General features: G+C 43.0%; 5 protein-coding genes across 13 annotated transcripts; 2 read left to right on the top strand and 3 right to left on the bottom strand.

Annotated features, from left to right (window-relative positions):
• Nucleotides 1–259: 259 nt before the first annotated feature.
• On the bottom strand, nucleotides 260–2,544 carry pafah1b3 (platelet-activating factor acetylhydrolase, isoform Ib, gamma subunit). Of its 4 annotated transcripts, none has more exons than XM_053880792.1 (6): nucleotides 2,392–2,544; nucleotides 2,035–2,168; nucleotides 1,684–1,773; nucleotides 1,497–1,613; nucleotides 1,282–1,404; nucleotides 260–1,187 (listed from the first exon to the last, which is right to left on the bottom strand). In XM_053880792.1, the coding sequence occupies exons 2-6, from the start codon at nucleotides 2,113–2,115 to the stop codon at nucleotides 927–929; spliced, it is 672 nt and encodes a 223-aa protein (XP_053736767.1). In that variant the 5' UTR covers nucleotides 2,116–2,168; nucleotides 2,392–2,544; the 3' UTR covers nucleotides 260–926. The 4 variants fall into 4 exon arrangements, with proteins under 4 accessions (XP_053736767.1, XP_053736768.1, XP_053736769.1 ...); XM_053880793.1 differs by having other exon boundaries at nucleotides 2,285–2,405; XM_053880794.1 differs by having other exon boundaries at nucleotides 2,259–2,392.
• si:dkey-250k15.4 (uncharacterized) lies at nucleotides 2,280–5,594 on the top strand. 3 transcript variants are annotated; one of them, XM_053880789.1, is made up of 4 exons: nucleotides 2,280–2,753; nucleotides 3,298–4,478; nucleotides 4,563–4,693; nucleotides 4,766–5,594. In XM_053880789.1, exons 1-4 carry the CDS (start codon nucleotides 2,623–2,625, stop codon nucleotides 5,324–5,326), a joined length of 2,004 nt encoding a protein of 667 aa, XP_053736764.1. In that variant the 5' UTR covers nucleotides 2,280–2,622; the 3' UTR covers nucleotides 5,327–5,594. The 3 variants fall into 3 exon arrangements, with proteins under 3 accessions (XP_053736764.1, XP_053736765.1, XP_053736766.1); XM_053880790.1 differs by having other exon boundaries at nucleotides 2,280–2,758; XM_053880791.1 differs by lacking the exon at nucleotides 2,280–2,753 and adding an exon at nucleotides 2,926–3,064.
• tlr21 (toll-like receptor 21) lies at nucleotides 5,517–11,372 on the bottom strand. The gene is made up of 2 exons (XM_053880787.1): nucleotides 11,112–11,372; nucleotides 5,517–8,865 (listed from the first exon to the last, which is right to left on the bottom strand). Exon 2 carries the CDS (start codon nucleotides 8,843–8,845, stop codon nucleotides 5,867–5,869), a length of 2,979 nt encoding a protein of 992 aa, XP_053736762.1. The 5' UTR covers nucleotides 8,846–8,865; nucleotides 11,112–11,372; the 3' UTR covers nucleotides 5,517–5,866.
• A 193-nt stretch (nucleotides 11,373–11,565) lies between these two features.
• cnfn (cornifelin) lies at nucleotides 11,566–13,577 on the bottom strand. Of its 2 annotated transcripts, XM_053880797.1 has the most exons (4): nucleotides 13,564–13,577; nucleotides 12,708–12,833; nucleotides 12,495–12,631; nucleotides 11,566–11,680 (listed from the first exon to the last, which is right to left on the bottom strand). In XM_053880797.1, exons 2-4 carry the CDS (start codon nucleotides 12,829–12,831, stop codon nucleotides 11,591–11,593), a joined length of 351 nt encoding a protein of 116 aa, XP_053736772.1. In that variant the 5' UTR covers nucleotides 12,832–12,833; nucleotides 13,564–13,577; the 3' UTR covers nucleotides 11,566–11,590. The 2 variants fall into 2 exon arrangements, with proteins under 2 accessions (XP_053736772.1, XP_053736771.1); XM_053880796.1 differs by lacking the exon at nucleotides 13,564–13,577 and having other exon boundaries at nucleotides 12,708–12,905.
• Nucleotides 13,578–17,643: 4,066 nt separating this feature from the next.
• cxcr3.2 (chemokine (C-X-C motif) receptor 3, tandem duplicate 2) lies at nucleotides 17,644–20,387 on the top strand. 3 transcript variants are annotated; one of them, XM_053881244.1, is made up of 3 exons: nucleotides 17,644–17,695; nucleotides 18,615–18,708; nucleotides 18,871–20,387. In XM_053881244.1, the coding sequence occupies exons 2-3, from the start codon at nucleotides 18,676–18,678 to the stop codon at nucleotides 19,957–19,959; spliced, it is 1,122 nt and encodes a 373-aa protein (XP_053737219.1). In that variant the 5' UTR covers nucleotides 17,644–17,695; nucleotides 18,615–18,675; the 3' UTR covers nucleotides 19,960–20,387. The 3 variants fall into 3 exon arrangements, with proteins under 3 accessions (XP_053737219.1, XP_053737217.1, XP_053737220.1); XM_053881245.1 differs by lacking the exon at nucleotides 17,644–17,695 and adding an exon at nucleotides 18,228–18,281; XM_053881242.1 differs by lacking the exon at nucleotides 17,644–17,695 and having other exon boundaries at nucleotides 18,203–18,708.
• Nucleotides 20,388–20,932: the final 545 nt, after the last annotated feature.

Raw genomic sequence — 20,932 nt, 5'->3', positions numbered from 1 at the left:
TCAACAGTTATCGAAGAGTTCTAGCTTGAATCCAGAAGTTGTGTCTGCGTCACAGGCTGAGAAAAGGAAAGTCTGAAAACGTCAAGAAAAATACTCTGGTTTCCAACAACAGAAAGAGTTGAATATCTATATTTAGGACATTATTGTTATCCACTGGGTTAAAATGTAATGTAAATTATGAATTTTTTTTTGTTTTTTTTTTTAATAACTTTTCATTGCAGTCAACAATTTGAAGAAGAAGCACAACATTGCAATTCACTCTGTTTCATCAACATTTATTTCCATCATCATCAGACACCAGACAGATCGTATTAGCTCAAACAAGCAATATGTTTTAATCATCAGAGCAAAAAAATAAAATAAAATAAAGCCTTCAAAGTAAGCCTGCTTTATGAGCCAAAAAGAAGCAGCATTAAAGACACATTTATTTAATACGGGGTCATGAGATTTTTTTTCCTCTGACATAATGAAAGAAGTGGAAACATTAGATCGTAAATTGTGCACTCACATCAAAATTTGGTCATTGAAAAAGACTTCACAAGACAGTAGATATGTCGGTAAACACAACAGGGTGACATGGGAAAACAACAGCAGTTGTGAAGCATACTCGCTCATTTGAGCTGTCAAGTCAGCCTTGGCTCTGTAACAGACAACTGCAAGCGTAATGATAACTAAAGCTTTAGATGTTGGCCGAAGGTCCACTCAACCAAAATCCTTCTATCGACTGTGCGATCTTGGAATGCTTACGTTTAAACCAGGTCCTGTTCATTCTACAAGACGACACATTGATCAGCTATTTCACACAAAACCAGACCATAATAGAGATGGCAAACCCACGTAGCAAGGAGCGGAGGTAAACATCACGAAAGGATTTAGCCCTTAAATTAGACTTTGATCAATAATTCAAGGCAGACGTGGATTGTGATTTAATTCTCACCAGGCTTCTCTAACAAGGTCTTGAGGTAAGCGTGCAAAGGCTTGCACACCGCTTGGTAGGCGTGCGGGGTCAGGTGAAGGTAGTCATACATGTCTTGGTGGGAGATGCTGCCGTCGGAGTGGACAAAACCCGGGTCAACGTTGAAGAAAGAGGCATGCGGGAGAGAGGAGACGTCCTCCTGGACCAGTTGGTTCACTTGAGCGTTTCTCTCTCTGAGGGGGTTCGGTGCTTTACCTCTGGGCAGTATTCCCTGAAAAAAATATACCCACAGTTCAGTATCAATAGTCAAAAATTGACTGGGGCGAGTCCCATGTTGCAAGTGAACAGTGGCACTGAAAACGTACGAGGACAACTGTGTGTGCGTGAGGCAGCTTATTCTTGATGACTCGAACAATCTCCATGATGCCGGCACAGATCTGCTCCGCGCTGTGCCCATGATTGTTCGTCCCGACCCACAGCACAACAACCTTGAAGGAGAAGGAGAGACTGCATGAGTGACGAAAGGTCCTCGCGCCATGTAACTGCTTCTGAGAACAATTAGCTGACTGTAATTTCAGACCTTCGGGCTGATATTATCTAGTTCACCATTGCTCAGCCTCCACAGCACATGTTGTGTTGCATCACCTCCCACCCCAAAATTCAGGGTGTGAAGGGGAGAGAACAACTCGCGCCAGATCTGCAGACACAAACAAAAATGTCATCCTTTTCAGATTATTATGCTGTCAGTTATAAAAAAAAATACCTACTGAAAACTGGTGCATGAGCTGAATCAGAGAGTCTCCGACAAACAGGACTTCAGGCTCTTTATCTTTGCTGTCGGAGACGAACCGGTTGTGCTACAGTTGGAGAAAGAAATGAAAGCAATGTAACCTACGATTCAAACATTCAATGTTGAAGTGCTCTACATCGTGTTTGGGGACAGTAAAGTAAACATTCCTCATTGGTTTCATGAGTATTTTCACTGGTGGACAATCAAACACATGTAAACCTCTATCTTTTGCTGGTCAGCTGCGCGAGACACCAAAAGGCTCAAGTGTGAGGCGGTAAAGTGATGTGCTTTTGCTTGTTGAGAACTGGCCTGTTATGTAAAGACTCACCAAAGACATCCACCGTCCGTCTCCCTGAGTGTCCTCACAAGCAGTGGGTGTGGCGGCCGGATTCGGCTCCTCTGCGCTCATGGCTTGGCTTTATTTGGATTATAAGGTGGTCAACCAAGTTGTGCAAAGTGTTTCTGCAGACACAAGACTCAACATTAGAAGAAGGGAAGAAGTGCTATTGAGATTTGCTGTCTTAGCTATAGTGGCTACTAGACTGCTTTAACCTGACGACTGACGCGGAGAAACAAACCTCGAATGCCAGGAAATAGATAATTTGCCTTATATACGTAACTATACATAGAATGGATACAAATATAAAAGCAAAAGAAGACTAAAATGTAAGTGAATGGAATCTACCATGGAATCAAAATTCTCCCAATCCGGCACCAGGAAGTGAGATTCGACTAGCTGCATGTTCCATTCTTCTTAAGGGGGTTTATTTAATCTCTTTTAATTCACGTTAAGATTATAATTGCTACAAAATATATTGTTGTTATGAGCCTTAGTTAGCAATATTTATTCAAAAATGCATAACATTATGGCTAGAAATAGACTAAAATTTCAGGGAGACTCACCCTAAGGGTAAAAATGGAATCGTCTGAATTGAGAGTCTTCGTGAGCGTACATGCTGCGCTGACAAGACGCAACGACCGTTACCGAGCAACGTGCGGTGAACGCGCATCTATAACCTCCCAAGTTCGGAATGTATTTTCCTTCAGGTGAGGTAAATTCATATTCTATCGACGTTAAATGTATATGTGGTTGTTAGTAATAGCCAAAATGTTTTACACCGCTTTCAGTGTTATGAAAAATCGTCCCGTAGGGCACGTCACACCGCACCTGTTGATGAGCTAACGACGTGCTAACGGCCATTTCTTTTTACCCGACAACATGGTCAACAGTGAAAGAGATTTCTTCAACTATGTTCTTCCATTTTACAGAGTTAATTTATATCTGTTCATTGTCTGATTAAAGTTTATTCGCGTGCAGGAATTCGGACGGGTAATGTCTCCCTCTAGCCTTTTAGATGGTAATTGCAAACTGCATGTAATGTGATCGTGCTAACATTTATACTTTACTGTCAATGTCTAAAATTTCATGGACATTTACACTTAATGTACAGACCATCTAATTCGATGTTCTCTAAAAAAACGAAGTTCTTAAGAAAGCGTCACCAGAACGCCCAAATTGTAATGTATTAACCGTTGATGGGTAGAATTGAAAATAAGGCAAATATTTAAACAGTTTTTTTGTTTTTTTCAGAATGAGTCACGCATTGATAACGAAGGACAAGTTTTTCAGTGTCTTTAATAGACATATTCCAACAAAACACAAGAGATCTGCTGGACACAAGTGTTCCAGCTGTTCCGGTGACACACATGCGCCGACGAAAACAAAAAGACTAAAGACACGAAAAGAAAGAAGTATGAGACGATGCAATGGAGCGGACCGCCCAAATATAAAGTTCCATCACCATGACAGCCATCGAAGTAGCCAAGACGTCTTTCATAACTGCTGTCATAGCAAGTGCCACTGCTCCTCTCAGAAAGAGTTTTGTTGTGCTGCCCAGGAGCCCAGCATCATCACATCCAAGCGCCTTGTAGGACGCCACAGAGGCTTCAACCATGAGGTGAAATCTATTGACATAGAGCGCTTCTTGACAGACCAGATAAGAATGGGGAAAGGTGGACAAAAAGAAGCCAGAAAGGGTGACACATCAGCTCATTCATCTTGCTGCCCTTCAGTCCCTGTCACTGATCGTCCAGCTAGTGACGATGATGAGCTTCTGCTATTTGGAAAGAAACCAGATCTAACTAAAGAGTCACACGATGATTCCCAGGAGAACATTAAGGAAATCCCAAACTCAAGTCATCAGGCCAGGGACCAAACACCTCAACAAAAAATTGAACAGTCTGCTGACAAACATAAAACAAATGAGAAAAACAGACATTCGCTCTTAGTTTTTGAGAATTCTAAAGACTCTCAAGTAAGTCCACCATCTCTGAATGAGGTTGCAGCGACACAGAAAATGAATGTATCACCTCCAGAAACCCTCCTCAAAGTGACCTCAACTTCTGTCCAGGAAGTAAAGTCCAAGCATCTCTCCTCCAGGCAAAAGAACCCTTCACTGACTATGTCATCGGGGGGCAAAAACAGCAAGATGAGTGGCACTCAAAATTCAAAAGCTCTCGCAGAGAGTATCAGAGCTGCCGTGCGGAGGTTGTGTGGCCCTCATTACTTTCCACTGTTGAAAAGAAGGGACCTGGAGGCAGAAAGCAAAGCCACATTGATGAAAGCTCTGCGAGAGCGGCATGGACCAGACCTTCATAAAAACCTCAAGCAAGTGCAGAGGTGTTCCAAGCTGAATGTAGAGTATGTATTATCTGTCCAAAATCCCAGCCAGGCACCTGCTGCAAGGGATGAACATGAACTGCAGTCAACAGGTCAGTGAGTTTCCAAAGATAGACAATATTTTTTCAATGTCTGCAGATGCCATCTGTATTATCTGACTTGTTTTCCTCTTCTAGATCCATTCTCAACGCAAGTTTTGGGTGGCCCCATTTCACAGTCACTCTTTGGAAGCCAGGGAAACACCAAATTTAAAATGAATAGGAAAAAACAACACAACTGGAAATCTGGTTCCAAGAGCTCTAAAACGGTGAGCTTTTTTATTAGTTTTGTCAACAGATTTTTTAATTATTTGTCCTCACTTTTCTGGGCTTTTATCTAGACTACTGATTGGCTGCCTAGGCCTGAGGAGACTTCAGGTCATCTGTTTGAAGATCTCTTCGAAGAAGGTTCACCACCATTTGACATGAACTTTGACCCGCCAACATGTTCAACCAATGATCACCTGTTCAGCACTTCTTTTAACTGGGGTTCAAAAACCTGTGAGTGTGACGACCTGGATGTCTGGCCTGAAGTGCCCAAAATGTCACAGTTTAATTTCTTTGATGGCCCCTTCATGAATAACACAGAGTCACCAACAGGGGGCAGAAGCAGAGTTCACCCTATCAACATGCATCCCACTAGTTCCCTCTGCCATTATTCATCGCAGCCGAATCATACACATTTAAAGCCGATTTTCCCATATAGCAACCCCTTTTTTGCAGCTTCCTTTAATGATCCACGAAGCGGATTTCGTCAAAATTCAGCCCACTCATTTCTCAGCTCTCCTCGAAGTCACATGTCTAAGTTTCCTCCTTCACCCCGGTTTGAAAAAGTCAGCTCTCCTCTCACTTCCCTCTCGAGCCCAGATCCTTGGCCCTTTCCTCCAATGAGACTCTACTAAAACGCTCAGAATCCACAGTAACACAATTATATCCAATTCCTAATGAAAACTTTACTTTAAGGAATCCCATATCAGTGCTGCAGGGAAAAAACAAATAATGCATTATTTGCAAATCACACTTTTTTATTTTTTTTAAAGCAGAATTGTAGGTAAGCACACATTATTATATGTATATGCTACAAACCTGTGCCTTGAGTATCGATACATATGTCATTTGTGGCTGAATAACAATGTCACAGGTGTCACATGGTGTGTAATAAAATAAAAATATATAACAAAATTCAATATCTTCTGAATTTACAGCATGATTCAACTGCACAAAAGAGACTGGCTTTATACGACCTACAGTAAAATAAATCATTTTTTACCATGAAGAACTTTTTTTTTTTTTTTAAATGATCCAAGCTTGAATTTAGCATCATCTTACGTGCATATAAATTCATATTTACGATACAGGGTGCTTTTATGTAGACAAATCAACTATAACCAGGTGCGAGGTTAGAATGCCTGCATATCTGTTGACATCTTGCCTCCTTGTATTTAAGGTTGCAGGTAATAGTTCTCCAAATGGTCCTTCGCTTCCCTGCCCACATTTGTATTATTGTCACCCTCCTCTGCATCAAGTTGGCTTCCAGTTTTCATCGCCCTTCGTAGCTTTGTCCAAAACAGGTTTTGCGCTTCGTCGGGGTTGGCGCAGTCTGACCCAGGCCACTGCAGATATGTCTTCTTCAGCATGACCTTCCTCATGCGGTGGTAGGAGGACATTTGTCTCTCCGAGATGGGCTCCAGAAAAACTAGCAGGAGCACGTCACGGTGCTCATCAAACAGCCGGTAGCTGGCCAGCTGGATTTCCAGCGAACACCACTCGCTCTGAAGGAAGTTTTTGCTGACAACGCAAATCGTTTTACGGCTGCTGTAGACAGCAGTGACGATGTTGTCCACAATGTCGCGGCCCAGTTCGAAGTCTCTGTGATGCAGGCAGAGTTTAAAGGATGAACCGTTTCCCTCCAAGTTAGGCAGCAAGTAGTCCATAACCCAGTCTTCATCAGAAGAGTTGTAGGAAATGAACGCGTCATATTTACAGTTTTCTTGCTCCTCTCTGATCCTGCGCCACTGTTCTTTGAACCAGGAGCGGAATACGTAGCAGCCGTATTTGATTTTCCAGTAGAGTTTGACATAAAGTATGGGGGTGGCTGTGAATAGGACAATAACCACTGCTGTGCTGAAGAAAAGATAGTGCCCAATGTCTACATAACACACACGAGTGTCGAAGTTGTAGAATTTGTGGCGTTCATCATTTTGGCATGGAAGACTGAAGAGATTCACCACCTGGACCCTCCGGTTTTTCACTGTCCAGTTTTGCAGTAAATTGTTTTTGCACGTGCAGCTCAGGGGGACGTTACGAATGTCCAGGTACCGGAGTTTCGGTAAACTCTCCAATGTGGTGATGTTGATGCTTTTGATTCCATTGTGGTTTATCTGAAGCACAGCTAGCTTGGTAAGATTACCAACTACGTGTTCGGACAGCTGCTCCATACCTGTATTTTCTATGATTAATGTGGTAAGGTTCCGAAGGTTTTTAAAGGTTCCTGGTTGGAGCTGTACATCTCCAGCACAGCAGGCAGTCAGTGTGAGGAATTCCAAGCTGGACAGGTCATCAAAGGCGTCAGGAGATATGTAAATGATTTGGTTATTGTCAAAGTATAGAGATGTCAGTGAATGAAGACCGTGGAAAAATCTTTGGGGGACATTTGCTAAGCCATGTAACAACTGACTGCCCATTTTCAAATCTTGTAGTTTGCTGAGATTAGCAAAGGGCGAATATGTGTTGTGGCTCAGAAAGCGAATGCTATTTTTCTCCAAATCCAGCACCGTCAATGTGTCGCAGAAGACCGGGTGAAGGGCGTGTTCGATTTGTTGAAGTTTGTTTCCGTCAAGATAGAAATTGGACAGGCGCTCAAGCCCACGGAGACCAGCTGACGTGATGTGGGTGATTTTATTACCCCCGAGATCCAACTTCCACAGATTCTTGAGATTGGCAAAGGTGTTGTTGAAAATGACTGAGATCCGATTGTTGCGCAAGTTTAGAACCCGCAAGTCGACCAAATCTCCAAAAGTTGTGTCAAACAGCTCGGTCAAGAGGTTGTTGTCGAGGCGCAGGGTCTGAAGCTGCTGTAGTCCTTTAAGAGCTTTCAAACCCAGGTCTGCAATTCTGTTTATGTTTAACTTGAGCGTCGTAATATTTGGAGCGTGGCAGAAAGCGCAGTTGCTCACTGACAAGATGTGGTTGTAACGAAAACTCAGCTCTTTCAGATTGAAGAAGAACGGCCTTTCGCAGGACTGGAGCTTCGTCATGTTGTTATGCTCTGAGACCAAGACGTTAATTTGTGGATGTTTGTCCAGGAACTTCAAACAGTTTGAGTCACGCACGTAGTTGCCAGAAATGTTCAAATGTACAATCTGCGGACAGTCGTCCAGTGTGCCGTTGCTCAGGTTCAGAGGTCCGTTGGCACAAAGATTGAGTGACTTGATCCTTTTAATTCTTCGCCTCAGCGCAACACAGAGCTCTTTCACCTGAGTGTTGCTTCTAATGCCGGTGTTGGTGAAGTCGATGCTGCCTACGTTAATGTTAGTGGTCTTCACAAACGGCACGATGCTCACGTTGGTGGAGCGTAAACGAAGGTAGTAAATGTGTGCCAAGTTTAAACCTGAAAAAGCATGGTTGTCGAGTTGGGCATTGTAGGACAGATCTAAGACGTGCACAGCTGCAAGAAAGTTTTGTCTGCACCCCAACGTAGAGAGGTTGTTCCTACAGATATATAGCACTTCCAGGGAGTGTGGTAAGGAATAATTCAAGTGGCTTAGATTAGTCAGAATGTTGAAGCAAAGATCAACCATTTTGATGTTTGTCAAATTCGACAAAGATTCTGCAATGTTTGAAAAATTATGAAGAAAGTTGTGCCGCAAGAGAAACCTTTTGAGATTAACCAGTGGCAAGAGAATCCGTTCAGGAAGAGTCTTGAGGTTGTTGTGTGTCAGCGCTAGAAATGTGAGGTTGTGTAGTCCCTCAAACACAGCTGGGTGCAGCTCAGAAATGTTGTTACAGGAGAGGTTGAGGGATTGCAGACGGTGCAGACTTTGGAATGCATGTGGCTCAATTTGGCTTATGTTGTTGCGATCCAACTGGAGACTGCGAAGTTTTGTCAAATTCACAAAGCTCCCCTGAGGGATGCTCTTCACAGGAGTCAGCGAGATGGTGAGGTTTGTGGTGGAGGAGGGCAGGTCGTCAACAATGGCCAAGATGTTTCTCGCGGTCCGCCTGTAGCATTTGAATTCTGTTCCATGTGACCACGGCGTCTCGATGCAATGTCTGAATCCATAGCACGAGGCTGGTGGTATAGCAACAAGCAGCCCGGCAAGAAAGAGCCGCCAGTCAAAAGCTGCCATCTTGGATCCTTCAAGTTTGGACTCCTTAAAACGTCTTTCTTTTGTACTCTTGTGACGATGTGACATTATCATCTGGGTAACAGGAAACACATCTGAGGGCATAAAAAATGTGTTAGTTCTGCAACACTTTTATGTAAAAATATGACTACAAATGTTCCTCGTGGAGAAGCGATTACTAGCTAATGTTGTCCATTGACAGACTGAGGCTAGTAACGGGGCCATGTGAAGGTCAGCCTATGCTCCCTATTAAATACTGTAATTTCTGGACTGTAGAGCGCATCGGAATATTAGCCGCATCCACTAAATTTAAGGAGGGAAGGAAAATGGATGCAGTGGTGCTGTCTGTGCCGTTGAACGGTCAGTGGTGCACCCGGCTTAAAAGAGATTTTCAAAACTAGTTTTGAAAATGGGCTTTGTCATCGAGACTGACTCATGAAACAAACATGGCAATGACCTCCTCATACCTTTAATTCACAATAAAGTGCTCAAAAATGCGCTGTTTCCACCCCCATGCCCCAAGTAGCGACACCACAGCCAGTCTCAGCAGCTGCTTCTCGACTCCAGACCTCCAGGAGATTGGCTCTGTTGCCGGAGCTGTGGACACGCAGGCGAAAACAACGCTTTATGGGTAAATAAATAGCCTCTGATTTCATCGGTTTCATCGCCTCCAATTTCATCTGATTTCAGTCTGTAAAAATCCATATACCGTAATTTCCGGACTATAAGCCGCTACTTTTTTCTCGCGGTCTGAACCCTGCGGCTTATAAAACGATGCGGCTAATATATTGATTTTTACAGGGATATTCCAATCAATCGGCCACCGATTATGAAAGGCTGAACTCGTTGTGATCTGTGAATGCCGACCACTGCCTGTCATTGCCGGTCACAAAATCCGAGCACATGTGACAGCAGCCGTTCTGATGAGGCACCGCCCGCGGTTTGTGATGCGTCCGCTCCTCCCTCCCGACTCGCCACTCGCTTGGCAACGGCGTGTCTAATGCGGAAGCTTTTTTCAGTCTGTTATGTCAAGTTTGCATCCTGCAGCACATGCACGTTAAAGGGCGTCAACGCCACGAATTCAATACGATATTTAAAACACCAGCACCAGCAGAGTTTTCTGGTGCTCATGAAAGTGAAACTGCAGGAACCAGCGGTCACTCGCGACAGTCGCCGGTCTGAGCGTGACGTTCAGAACGCGAAGCATATTGCCCGAGAAATAATCATTAATTTCAGCGCGCCAGATGAGCAGCCTTTCTCAGGTGTCGTTTTAAGACGGAATCAACCGGGACCGAATCCGCTGCAGTCTTGTGTGTGTCAGATGCAGCGTTCGCGGTGAATCTGAAACGTTTGCAACCGTCCAGAGTGAGAACTTTCATGAAAGAGGTTGAAGACAGCTGCTTCAGCTGAGTGCTCGGAATTACGGTAATAGCCGCGGCGTTGTATAAGCCACAGGGTTCAGACCGTGAGAAAAAGGTACCGTTGTTTAGTCTGGAAATTACGGTAAATTAATTTAGCAAAATACACATTAACTGGCTGTCATTGTAAATAAACAGCAGCATCAACTCTAAGCACCGGTTGTACTTGCAACTTGAATATTCATTTACACCCTTAGTTGGTTATGTCACCCAAGTATTAGGTAGTTAAATTGAGGAGCACAATTGAGGGATGTAGCTTCCTCAGTATTGAGGAACTCTGCAACCTCCCTTGGCAGCAAGGACTACCCAGAATCCTTGGCGTAGTATCCAGAAATAAAAGCATGGCATTGAAAATGAAAAAGAAACCAAGCTACAACTCTTATTATTTTGTTAGACAAAAGACATAAACACATCTGCAGACGACATCGTCGCTGATCCTGTAAATGTTTCTTGCTCCTCCCCCTGTCTTTTTTTTTCCATATCGAAGGAACAAAATCTTCCTTAACCCTTGGTTTTACAAGAAGGTTTGCCAGAGTAAAACACAGAGTTACTACAGTTCACGCACAGATACCCGACAGAAATCCTAGTCCAATTGGATGTTATATCATTCCCTGATGTGAAGAGTAATGTACTGTATGTACTGTCATGTACTGTCATGTACTGTCAGCAGCCTCACAAAGCAACCTGTCCTCACAAAGCAAAATGTCCTCACAAGAATGTGACTGGTACTCACAAGTATGGCAAAACAACCTCTCACCCTTAACCTCACTCAAATTGAGGTTTAACCCGGTGTGTGTGTGTCTCCACAACAATAACATTTATTTCACAAGTACCATTTCATCTAATTTCTCATTTCCACTGTGACTGTGAGAGTTTCCTGCATTAAAATCATTGCCAATAGTCATAAAGAAATAAAGTGTTACCTCATGGGTCAAGACCACCTCCGTGGAGCGTCCTGCAGCTTGTCCACCCTCAACGTAGTCTAAAAGAGGAAGTAATTATCACATGACCTCTTAAAAAGAGAGGAACAAAATGTCAATTTCAAATACGCCTGTCTCTTGTTTTAGTCTATAGATCAGTTCAGATTGAAGCTGCACAATGTGCCTATGGTAACACCAGAGCCTTCCTGGCTTGCAGGAAAGCCAAGTTTGTGTTCAATGTGGCACAAGGCCACGTACCTGCTCATGATGATGTGGCAAAAGTGTGGCTGTGTTGGATGAGCTTCTTTTTAAATCACTGGGAGGGACCTCATTGATCATGTGGAGGACTGATATCATTGGACAGGCATCAGTAAAGATGTTTATGACATGCCAGAAAGAGGGAGACTGTTCCTTTATAGAGAAGTTTTTATTTATTATTTTCTTTTTTTTCTCCACAAAAAAATTACATCCTTCATTTTTTTTTATCCTCTCATCCTTTGTTCCCGTGCCATTTGACAGAGTCCACACCAAGGCAGGCAAGCCATCGAGCACCAGTCTTCACACACAGAGCCCTGTTGGGGAAAACAGAGTTTTAGCGTCATATTTCCGCACATAAAACGAGTACTAAATGTCTCGGTTAAATGTATAGCCTTTTAACTGGAGGATTATATGAGAAGGATGGTCAGCAAACTAGATTTGGTTTCTCAGGTTTAGATGAACGGGAAGATACGAAGGGGAGGATTTGTGTTCTTCTTCTGCAAAGACATGTGGACAAGACTTCCATTCCATCCACTTTCTTTACATTGCAGCTGAACCTTTTTTATGCTGTTTTTATCTGATGAAATATTACATTATAAGATTTTTCCATCCTTTTATGAGTTCTTACCTGCCAGTGCTTTCATGATCCTTTTATGTGGTCTGAGTTATTTATTTATGCCCTGTTGTTGGATGCATTTCATCTTGACAGTGAGGTCAGGACTATAGACTGCTAGTCTACTGTAAGTCTCCACCTACACACTCTTGACATGGCCCATCCCGTGCTGGTGTTTTGTTATAACCTGTGCGTCTGCTAGCATGCGTGTGAAGTGGTATATTCAGATAAAACTGTGATTTACTACCTACTTTCTCTGCAGATAGTCTACCCTGCAGGACGCTTTCTGCTGCACTGCCTTAGCAATGCTCTGCCTGGCTATAGCTGAGGAGGTCAGGCATTGATTTTATTTGGTCAAAAACAACTTAATCCTACGCACTATTCAATGGTGTTTTATGCAGATGAAGACATGGAGAAGCTCTGGTTTGAAACGTGTAATGCATTTTCGTTTCTTAGAATGTGGATGTGGCACAGTGGTGGATCAGTATGTGGGGTAGCCACAGTTCGAAACTTACACTGATGTGGTATTTGTGACGCATGCTGGTACGCAGAGCAACAATGGCGCCAGGGAGGCACGGCAGGCAGCAACTTTCCCCGTGCTCTTGGGCCACCTGACAGCCCAGGATACACGGGACAAAGGTTCCGCAAATACCTGAGAGGTTAAAAACACAGTGCATCTTCAATCCGTCGGCCGACCTTTTTATTGTCATCGGAGCATAGACACTTACAGATTCCGCAGTCGTCACAGCAGTCACACAAACCCGTGCTCCAGTCAGATGTTGTCGATGAGTACTGTGTGGTCGTGATGGTGACCTGAGGCTGTGAGTTGATAACGTTGGACTGGAACGCCATTTCTGTCGTAGAAAGAAAATGACATTCAGCCATGCCTCTTTGACATTTATGCCTGATATTGAGGCACAGAGTTGGGTTTCACTTCTTCACGCCGAGGCGGATGGAGCCTAGTTTCGTTTTTGTCTCCTCACACCAAGCATCCCGTTCCATGTAATATTGAGGAACCTTGTGTTGTAACCGTTTGTGGGTTATGTTATATAATACAAGGCTGTCTACTACTGTCTGTCTAGTCCATCCATCATTAAAACTATGACAATTGTTATTGAAAGGTAATGTATTTATGATTATTCTTTCATCTTCTGCTTAAAAATGTATTCTGTATTTACAACCAGGGGTATTTCCCAACTCATCTTGCAAGTCCTCCCTAGTCACCTTCATGTCCTCCTTTACAACATCCATGAACCTCACTGGTCGTATTCCTCTTCTTTACCCAGGACCTCCAACGTTTCCAACATTATTTCAATGGAGTTGGAGTTCAATGGCTCCATTGTTATGAATGTTCTGTAGCTCTTTATGAGAAATGTTTATTTCAGTCCCACATCAAACATACCAGAACTCTTTCATCTGAGATTATAATTACTCCCCCATTTTTCTGTATTTTTTAAATTTTGTCGACTTTTTCACGAGTTCCAAATGTACTCTACCGTACATTTGGTTCTCATGTTTGCTTTAAATAGATAATAGTCTAGAAACAGCTCAACATGACCCACACAAGCAAAGGTTCACTCTCACCTGGCAAAGTTCGGTGGCTCTTCAAGGCAGTTTAAGGTGAAGTCAGGGAGCGCAACATCGCACCCCTGCTCTTATACCCCTCCACCAACCCTCCTGCAATCCCAGTTTCCACTCAAATGAAAAGACAAACAATGACCATTGCAGCAGGTGCAAAAGCCTCATAAAAGAAATGAGTCAAATGTTTGGTTTTGAGGAGTTCCGCACTGTTCAAAGAGAAGCAATAAAAGCAAGTGCCCCACTCACGGTGTTTTCAACGTTCGAACAATGTCCGGCATTCGGTGCGTATCTGTATTCTTGGGTATTTGAATAAACAGGGTTTTCTTCTCCCGTAGGTGTGGTGTGTGTACCTTTGGACTTGATGTTATTAATGACTGAGTTGGACCAAGAAATGACTTTTCAACGATGTGATGTAATATATATTTAATAAAAGTGCGCACACATGTAGTGAAACGTGAGATGCCGTCGATAGCCTGTGGGGATTGTCAACATCTCCACGAGTTCAGCTGAGGTCTCAAATATTCATCGGTGCTTTTGAGACTGTGCTTGTAGAACTTGGAGCCGCTTAAATCGTAACTAAAGTTGACTGGAACACGTGGATTCCCGATGGAAAACAACAGTAACAAAGGCACGTGCCGTGTACATCGAATGGTCACAGGTACAGCTCAGGGTGGTGCTCATTCAGATACGGCTTCTTTCTATTTCTTATTGGAAACATGAGCACAAGATCTTGAAAGTGAGCCGCAAACAATTGTGCTGCAGAAACACGGCAGTTGAACAGCGCACGCTCTTTCGAGAAGCTAGTCACAAGCACACGTTTAATATACGTTTATTTTGTCAAACCAGAAGCATGCGGTCATACAGTTTACTCCCTTGCCAATGTCGATGGAGCATCTTGCAGGTGATCTGCTAGATGAAAAATAAAGCAGAAACACATGAGAAACATGATCCCTGGTCACTCTCTGTTGATTTGTAGTAGTAGTCAGAGCTTAGTCACTGTTTCCAGCCAGCTTCCTCTACTCACGACAGTATTACAATGCCATCTACTGTACAGGGTTGGCATCAATTGTTGTTTTGTTGTTGGAGCACTTCTGCAGAATGCGTGGGATTAGAAAAGATGCGTCTCTGTGTGGATGCCTTGTCAAAGAATGTATTTCATATGCACTTGTTGCAAGCTGAGTGAGTGGTGGCGAAACAGAAAAGGGCCAACCAATCTAAAGCTTGAACACTTCCGTATGAAACTTTCCCATGAGGAGCCTAAAACAACATCTACTTCCGCCTAATCTAAGTTAAACACAAAAAATATGTACTGAGTCCATCATATAAGTCCATGGAGCGATAAATTTTTATTTATTGTCTGATCTAGTGGGAAATATGCCACAGATTTCGCATATAATGTCTGTCAATTTGAAAGATTCTAATGTCGTGAGAGCGCTGCTTATTGACCGGCATCAAAAGTTACTTTTTGAGATTAAGTTTTGCGTGATATGCAGCAAATTACAATGCTTGAGTGAGAGCCAGCAGGTGGTACAAGCTCTGCAGGGTCAGTAATTGTTTATCAGTGTCAGCTTATGTTTGCTAGCTAGCTTCTACCTTTGATAGTTTAATACCTTTGGCATCTGCCTTAGCGCCGGAGCAGTCAGACTCTGCTGAGACGTCATGCAACAGTCCAAATAATTACATATTTTCACTCGCAAAGTACACGACAAGCATAATCTCAGAGGTCATCTGATCAGTTGAAAAGCACTAAAACAAAAATTCTAGGTAGATAAATGTTTCAAGCGCTTGCACGAACACAAATGATTTAATAGGTCATGATAGCCCCACGTTCTGCTTGCGCTCGAGAGCAAACTTTTCTCTCTGTCGCTTACCTTTATTTCCATACTGATTGCTACCTGTGTTTTATGGAACTTTCTACATTTTAGTTTAGACAACTATGCTGCATTTCCTATAAAAAGACAGATATAGTCATGGACATAAACTTAGGAATACATTTCAATATTTCATTAGATGATAACTAGCCCGTTGTTTATTTATCTATTTATTTTGATCTTGCACTGAATTCCCTGACACAGGTTTAACCTGTGGCGGCTGGCCAATAGAGGGCGCTGGGATATTGCCTCTGCCCTCAGTAACTGCAAAAAGCAATGTTGGTAGCGAAACAGGTTTGGTGAGAGGTTGCAGTTCAGTCTACCAGAAGTTGTTCATCATTCTGATCCGCAGTGGGCGCTGTCTGCCCTCCTAAACAAACCCGCACACTGCTTGTGGAATTGTTTTCAATTCATGTAAGAAGAAACTTGAGACCGAAAAGTGCCCAAAAAACAAAATAGTTATAATAAGGAACAACAATGTTTCTACTGCACATTTCTTCTTCCATGCATTGTTCTTCCAGCGCCCGTTTTTTCAACGTACAACAGACTTCTCAAATCACATCAAGCACTCACAAGTTCAGGCTGTGAAGTTTTAAAAAGATTTTAAGAGTGTAAGTGTCTTGACCAGGCTGTAAATAGATGTCTTTTTCATCCTCCTCTCCTCCGGAATGCCTGTCATAAAGAAAGGCAACCGAGCAATGTGTAAACGACCCACAGCCACAAACAAAGGTCTCAGAATGGAGGGAAGCAACTCTCTCCCACATGTCCTGGGTTTGCTCCTAACCTCCTCCCAGCTGGATGTTCTTCAAAGATTTCTGTCCATTACAAAAGATGAGGCGCTGTGGTTCTACTCTGAGCCTCTTACAGATGACCAAGAACTCAACCAGTCTTTCAGGCTCAACCTTTTGGACACTTGTTCATGTAATCTAATGAATGGCGCCGATCCATCTTTCGATCTCAGACTTTGGGGATTCAACTCCAAGCATCAAATGATGTGGTGATCTGAACCCACTCCACTCTGGATTTTCTTTTGAGTGAACAGTCACTGTCATCACAGCCTTGCGCTCACTCCAAACTACCATGTAAATAGAGTGTCAGTCATGTATCACTGTGAGACTGAGGTCGATCCCACACAGCAACTGACCAAATGGCCCTCACATGCACGTGCCCTTCTGCACGTTGGAGACTCTCGCTGTCCATCGTTGGACTAGAAGAGAAGTGGGAGAAACATCTGTGATATTTCACAAGTGTGTGATGTACAAGACCTTGGGTTCGTGGTCACAACACTTTTCAGTTCCTCACTTTAAATCAAACGTTTGGATTTCAATTTTCCCCACACTCTGTTGATGGACTAGACACACGTATGTGGAAGTTCCTAAAAATGGGTCCAGTGATTCATCAATGTTCCTCTTCTTCTCATCTCCCCATCGCTAACTTGAAAGAATGTTATTAATCTCTTATTGTAGTGTAGTATTGGAGTTTAGCAAGTCCCTTACTTTGGCCTTATCTTGAGTCAATTATTCCACATTGCTGTTATTTTTATTATTTATTGCTGTTGAGCAATATATATATGTATGTGTGTTTGTATATATAAATATTATTATTTTGCATCAGTTTGACAATAGCACAATAAATCAGGATGGTGGTTATATTTTTTATATCACCTTATTTAAACTAAATTTCTTTTCATGTCTTGAAAATATTTGTATAAAAATTTCAATTTTATAAGAATTTCAAGTACATTCAGAGTTGCGGAAACTCCGGCCATTGTGTCGAGAAAAGCATTCCTGAACAAAAGCAAACAGAAGCTTTTGTTTGCTTTTGTTCAGGGATTCCTCCATGTTTGTTGTTGTTGTTATCATCCTAGCAGCCACGTGTCTTGTGCATCAGTGGGATCAGTGGACCAGGGACTCCTGCACTTACAAAGGTTCCCTGTTGTCTGGAGAGCAAACTGTTAAATAAAAAAAAAAATAAAAAAAAAAAAATATATATATATATATATATATGAGTGTGTGTGTTTCTAAACTATATTGTACTTGTAATAGTTTCTATGAATACCATTTTCTTGCTCTACCGTTCAGGAGTCTGAGCAACTCTTAATAATTTGATTCTTTGTGAGGCTGACTAAAGTCTGCTCGACTTCTGATGAATTATCTCTGTCAGTCCAGGAAGGTGTTTTTTAAAAAAGAGATTTCCTGTTTCCACACGATACCAATCAGTGTGCAGATGAATGTTTTTCTGTCATCTTCAGAAGATTTTGACGGGTGAGCACCTCAACTCTTCTTCTTACAAACATCACAAACTGCATTCTTATTTCCTACTTTTCAGTTGTTATTGACCTGCACATCAAAACCAGAAAAACCACACTGACTATAAATGTTACCACATGAATCATATGATTTGCTATAACTCAATCCCTTAACTGATAGCCAATATTTAGGCTTATTTTGACCGCAAACACAAGTTAATCACAACCGCTTTGCGGCTGCAAAAAAATAAAAGCTAAATGGTGTTGCCATATACATAGCAGTATTTTTCTTACACAATATCGCACCACATGTTATTGTCACATTTCCTCATACTGTAGATAAGGCTTAAAACAAGGAAAGCGTAACGGCATCCTTTTAAATGACATTTTTTTGTTGCATACAAATGAAGTGAACTAGAACTCCTCTCTACTGCGCACAGTACTCCAAGTGATACATACATTCCTATGGCTGTCAGCTGAACTGCATAGCCTTGCTGCAGCCCATCACCTGTCCATCTGTTTTCCAGCATCATACTGGTTCACTCCTCGCCACGGAGGCAAGATTTCTACCAGTCATTTGGGTTTCATTTGTGGGACATAAGGTGATTATTGCAACCGCAACTTTTGGGTGTTGAATATAGCTCTCTAAATTCTCTTTAATATTGTGGTTGTAAACATGGTGAGTTTCATTTCTCATTTGATTTTTGTTTCAGTTTCATACATCAGCATCAGCATTTTTCCCGACTCTCCAATCGGCTGCATTATTCAGTCTTCACAAAAACATTCAAGCCTGCAGGCGTATCTGTGTGCTTTCAAAAACAAATGTCACAATTTCCTTTCAACACTCATCCATTCCCACAACAGCACTGCTCACATCTGTGTCAGGAATCACTTCCCATATTCTCAACTTCTTCTTTCTCACCCTCGCAATTTAGTGGCAAAGAAAGATAAGACTCTTGGTTCCGTGTGTCAGTCCTGCAGCCGCCTCTCGCAAACATGGACCCAAGCGTGACCACACCAGAATACGATGTGAGTGTGATGGAATGCAAGAACACAAAAGTGGATTTATGCTCTTGTAAATGTTATGTTTATTTGTTTATTGTTGCACAGTACTAACCTATCTCACTTAGTGTTGCACACACTTTCTCAAGTTGATCGCCTTGGTGACCAAATGTAGCTTGTCTCTTCCAGGATTATTATGCGGACAACTACACCTGGACCTTTGACCCAAAGGAAACTTACGCACCTCCGTGCTTCCCAGATGACATATACGCCTTCGCACGCAGCTACTCGCCCGCTGTTTACATCCTGGTGTTCATCTTGGCCGTGGTGGGCAACGTGCTGGTGCTGTGCGTGATCCGGCGCTACAGGAAATCTCAAAGCGGAGCTTGTGCATTCTCGCTGACTGACACCTTTCTCCTTCACCTGGCCATCTCCGACCTGCTGCTGGCCTTCACCCTGCCGTTGTTCGCCGTGGAGTGGGCTCGCGAGTGGGTGTTTGGTCTGGCAATGTGCAAGATCTCAAGCGCTCTTTTCTCTCTCAACCGCTACAGTGGAATCCTCTTCCTGGCTTGCATCAGCTTTGACCGATACCTGGCCATCGTCCATGCGGTCAGCTCCAACTGGAAGCGTAGCACGTGCCACGCTCAGATCGCCTGTTCCCTCATCTGGGTGGGCTGCCTGGGCCTCAGTGGAGTGGACATCGCCTTCAAACAGGTGGTGGACCGGGACAGTCTGGGCAAACCGATGCCTGCTCTGTGCCAGATCTGGTTCCCAGACAGCAACACGCAGTGGCAAGTGGGCCTGAAGCTGGTCAGTGTGATTTTAGGATTCGTGCTGCCGCTGATGATCATGCTCTACTGCTACATACGCATCTTCAGGTCACTCTGCAACGCCACTCGCCGCCAAAAACGGAAATCCATCCGTCTCATCATCTCACTTGTCTCCGTTTTTGTGATCTGTTGGGCACCTTACACCTGCTTCCAGCTCATTGACAGCCTGGAGCGCCTGGGCCTCGTGGTCGGGGACTGCCACTTTACAAGGGTGATGGACATCGGGACTCTGGTCACTGAGAGTCTGGGCCTGTCACACTGCGCCCTCAACCCTCTGCTGTACGGCTTTGTGGGGGTGAAGTTCCGCAGGGAGCTGGTCAGAATGTGCAAGGGTCTCCTGGGACAGAGACAGGGAATGGAGGGATGGAGGAAGAGGAGACTTCGGAAATCTACTGGGTCGTTTAGTTCTGCAGAAAGCGAAAACACCTCATATTCAGTTATGGTGTGAAATGAATAGAGGACCAGGTTTTTTTTTTTTAATGTGTGTTTTATCTTTTGACGACGAGCAACCGCTATCATCACGAGAGGAAGCTGCAGACTTATCTCGTGTGCCGTTATCATCATCCTGTTTTGTTGTCTTATTAAACATCAAAAAAGCTAATAGTATTCACAGCACTTAGAAGTGTTTCAGCTATTAAAATGTGATGCGCATCATCAATTTTGTTTTTTTCATTTTACGCTTTCAGATGGTTGTAAATAGAATGAGATCATATCCATTGTGCCGATACTGCAGGTTTTCGCGTCTAAAGTTGAGGTCTGTAGAAATCGCTTGATTTCTTCACTCTTGTTAAAAAAAAAAAAAAAAAAAAGAAAGTTCCTCAGCAGTTTTCGTCTGTTGTCTGAGTTCCCATAAATGCGTCACCGACATATGCACATTCAGCAAAAAAGTGCTTTTCTTTGTAATAAAATGTGTACTCTCATATTTGGTCTGATTGTATTATTGATGCTCACAGAAACATTCATGCATGGGTTGCTAAGATGTGAGTGCTTTTAAAAGCATTGCTTTTTCTGTTTCAGTGTTATTTTTCAACGACTCTTGTTGAGAGTCTAATGATTCATTTAAAAAAAATGTTGCAAGCATCTGATGCTTGGGGGCAAAAGGAGAGACTTGATCAATTCATTGCATTATATGTCTGTGTGCTCTACTGGAGAACATGGAGAACAGAGAGAGACAAAGAGGATTGTCTGAGGCCCTGAGAACCAGAACAGCGGAGGAATATAAAAAATCTCACAGATACAAAGCCATCTCAAAGGATATTGGTGTTCCTTTGTTGCGCAACAGGAACCATGGCGCTGTAACAAATCTCCCTGGACGTGGATGAAAGGTTTGATGCAACTGATGCAAGGTTGCAGCGTAGGATCGACACAAACCAACCGTCATCATTTGAATGAAATGGAACACTATGGGAGGAGGCCTGCTG

Source organism: Synchiropus splendidus, chromosome 12 (assembly GCF_027744825.2).
Source record: "Synchiropus splendidus isolate RoL2022-P1 chromosome 12, RoL_Sspl_1.0, whole genome shotgun sequence".
NCBI classification, from domain to species: Eukaryota; Metazoa; Chordata; class Actinopteri; order Syngnathiformes; family Callionymidae; genus Synchiropus; species Synchiropus splendidus.
Note: the sequence above shows the minus strand (reverse complement) of the source record. Positions and strands in the feature narration are given on the sequence as shown.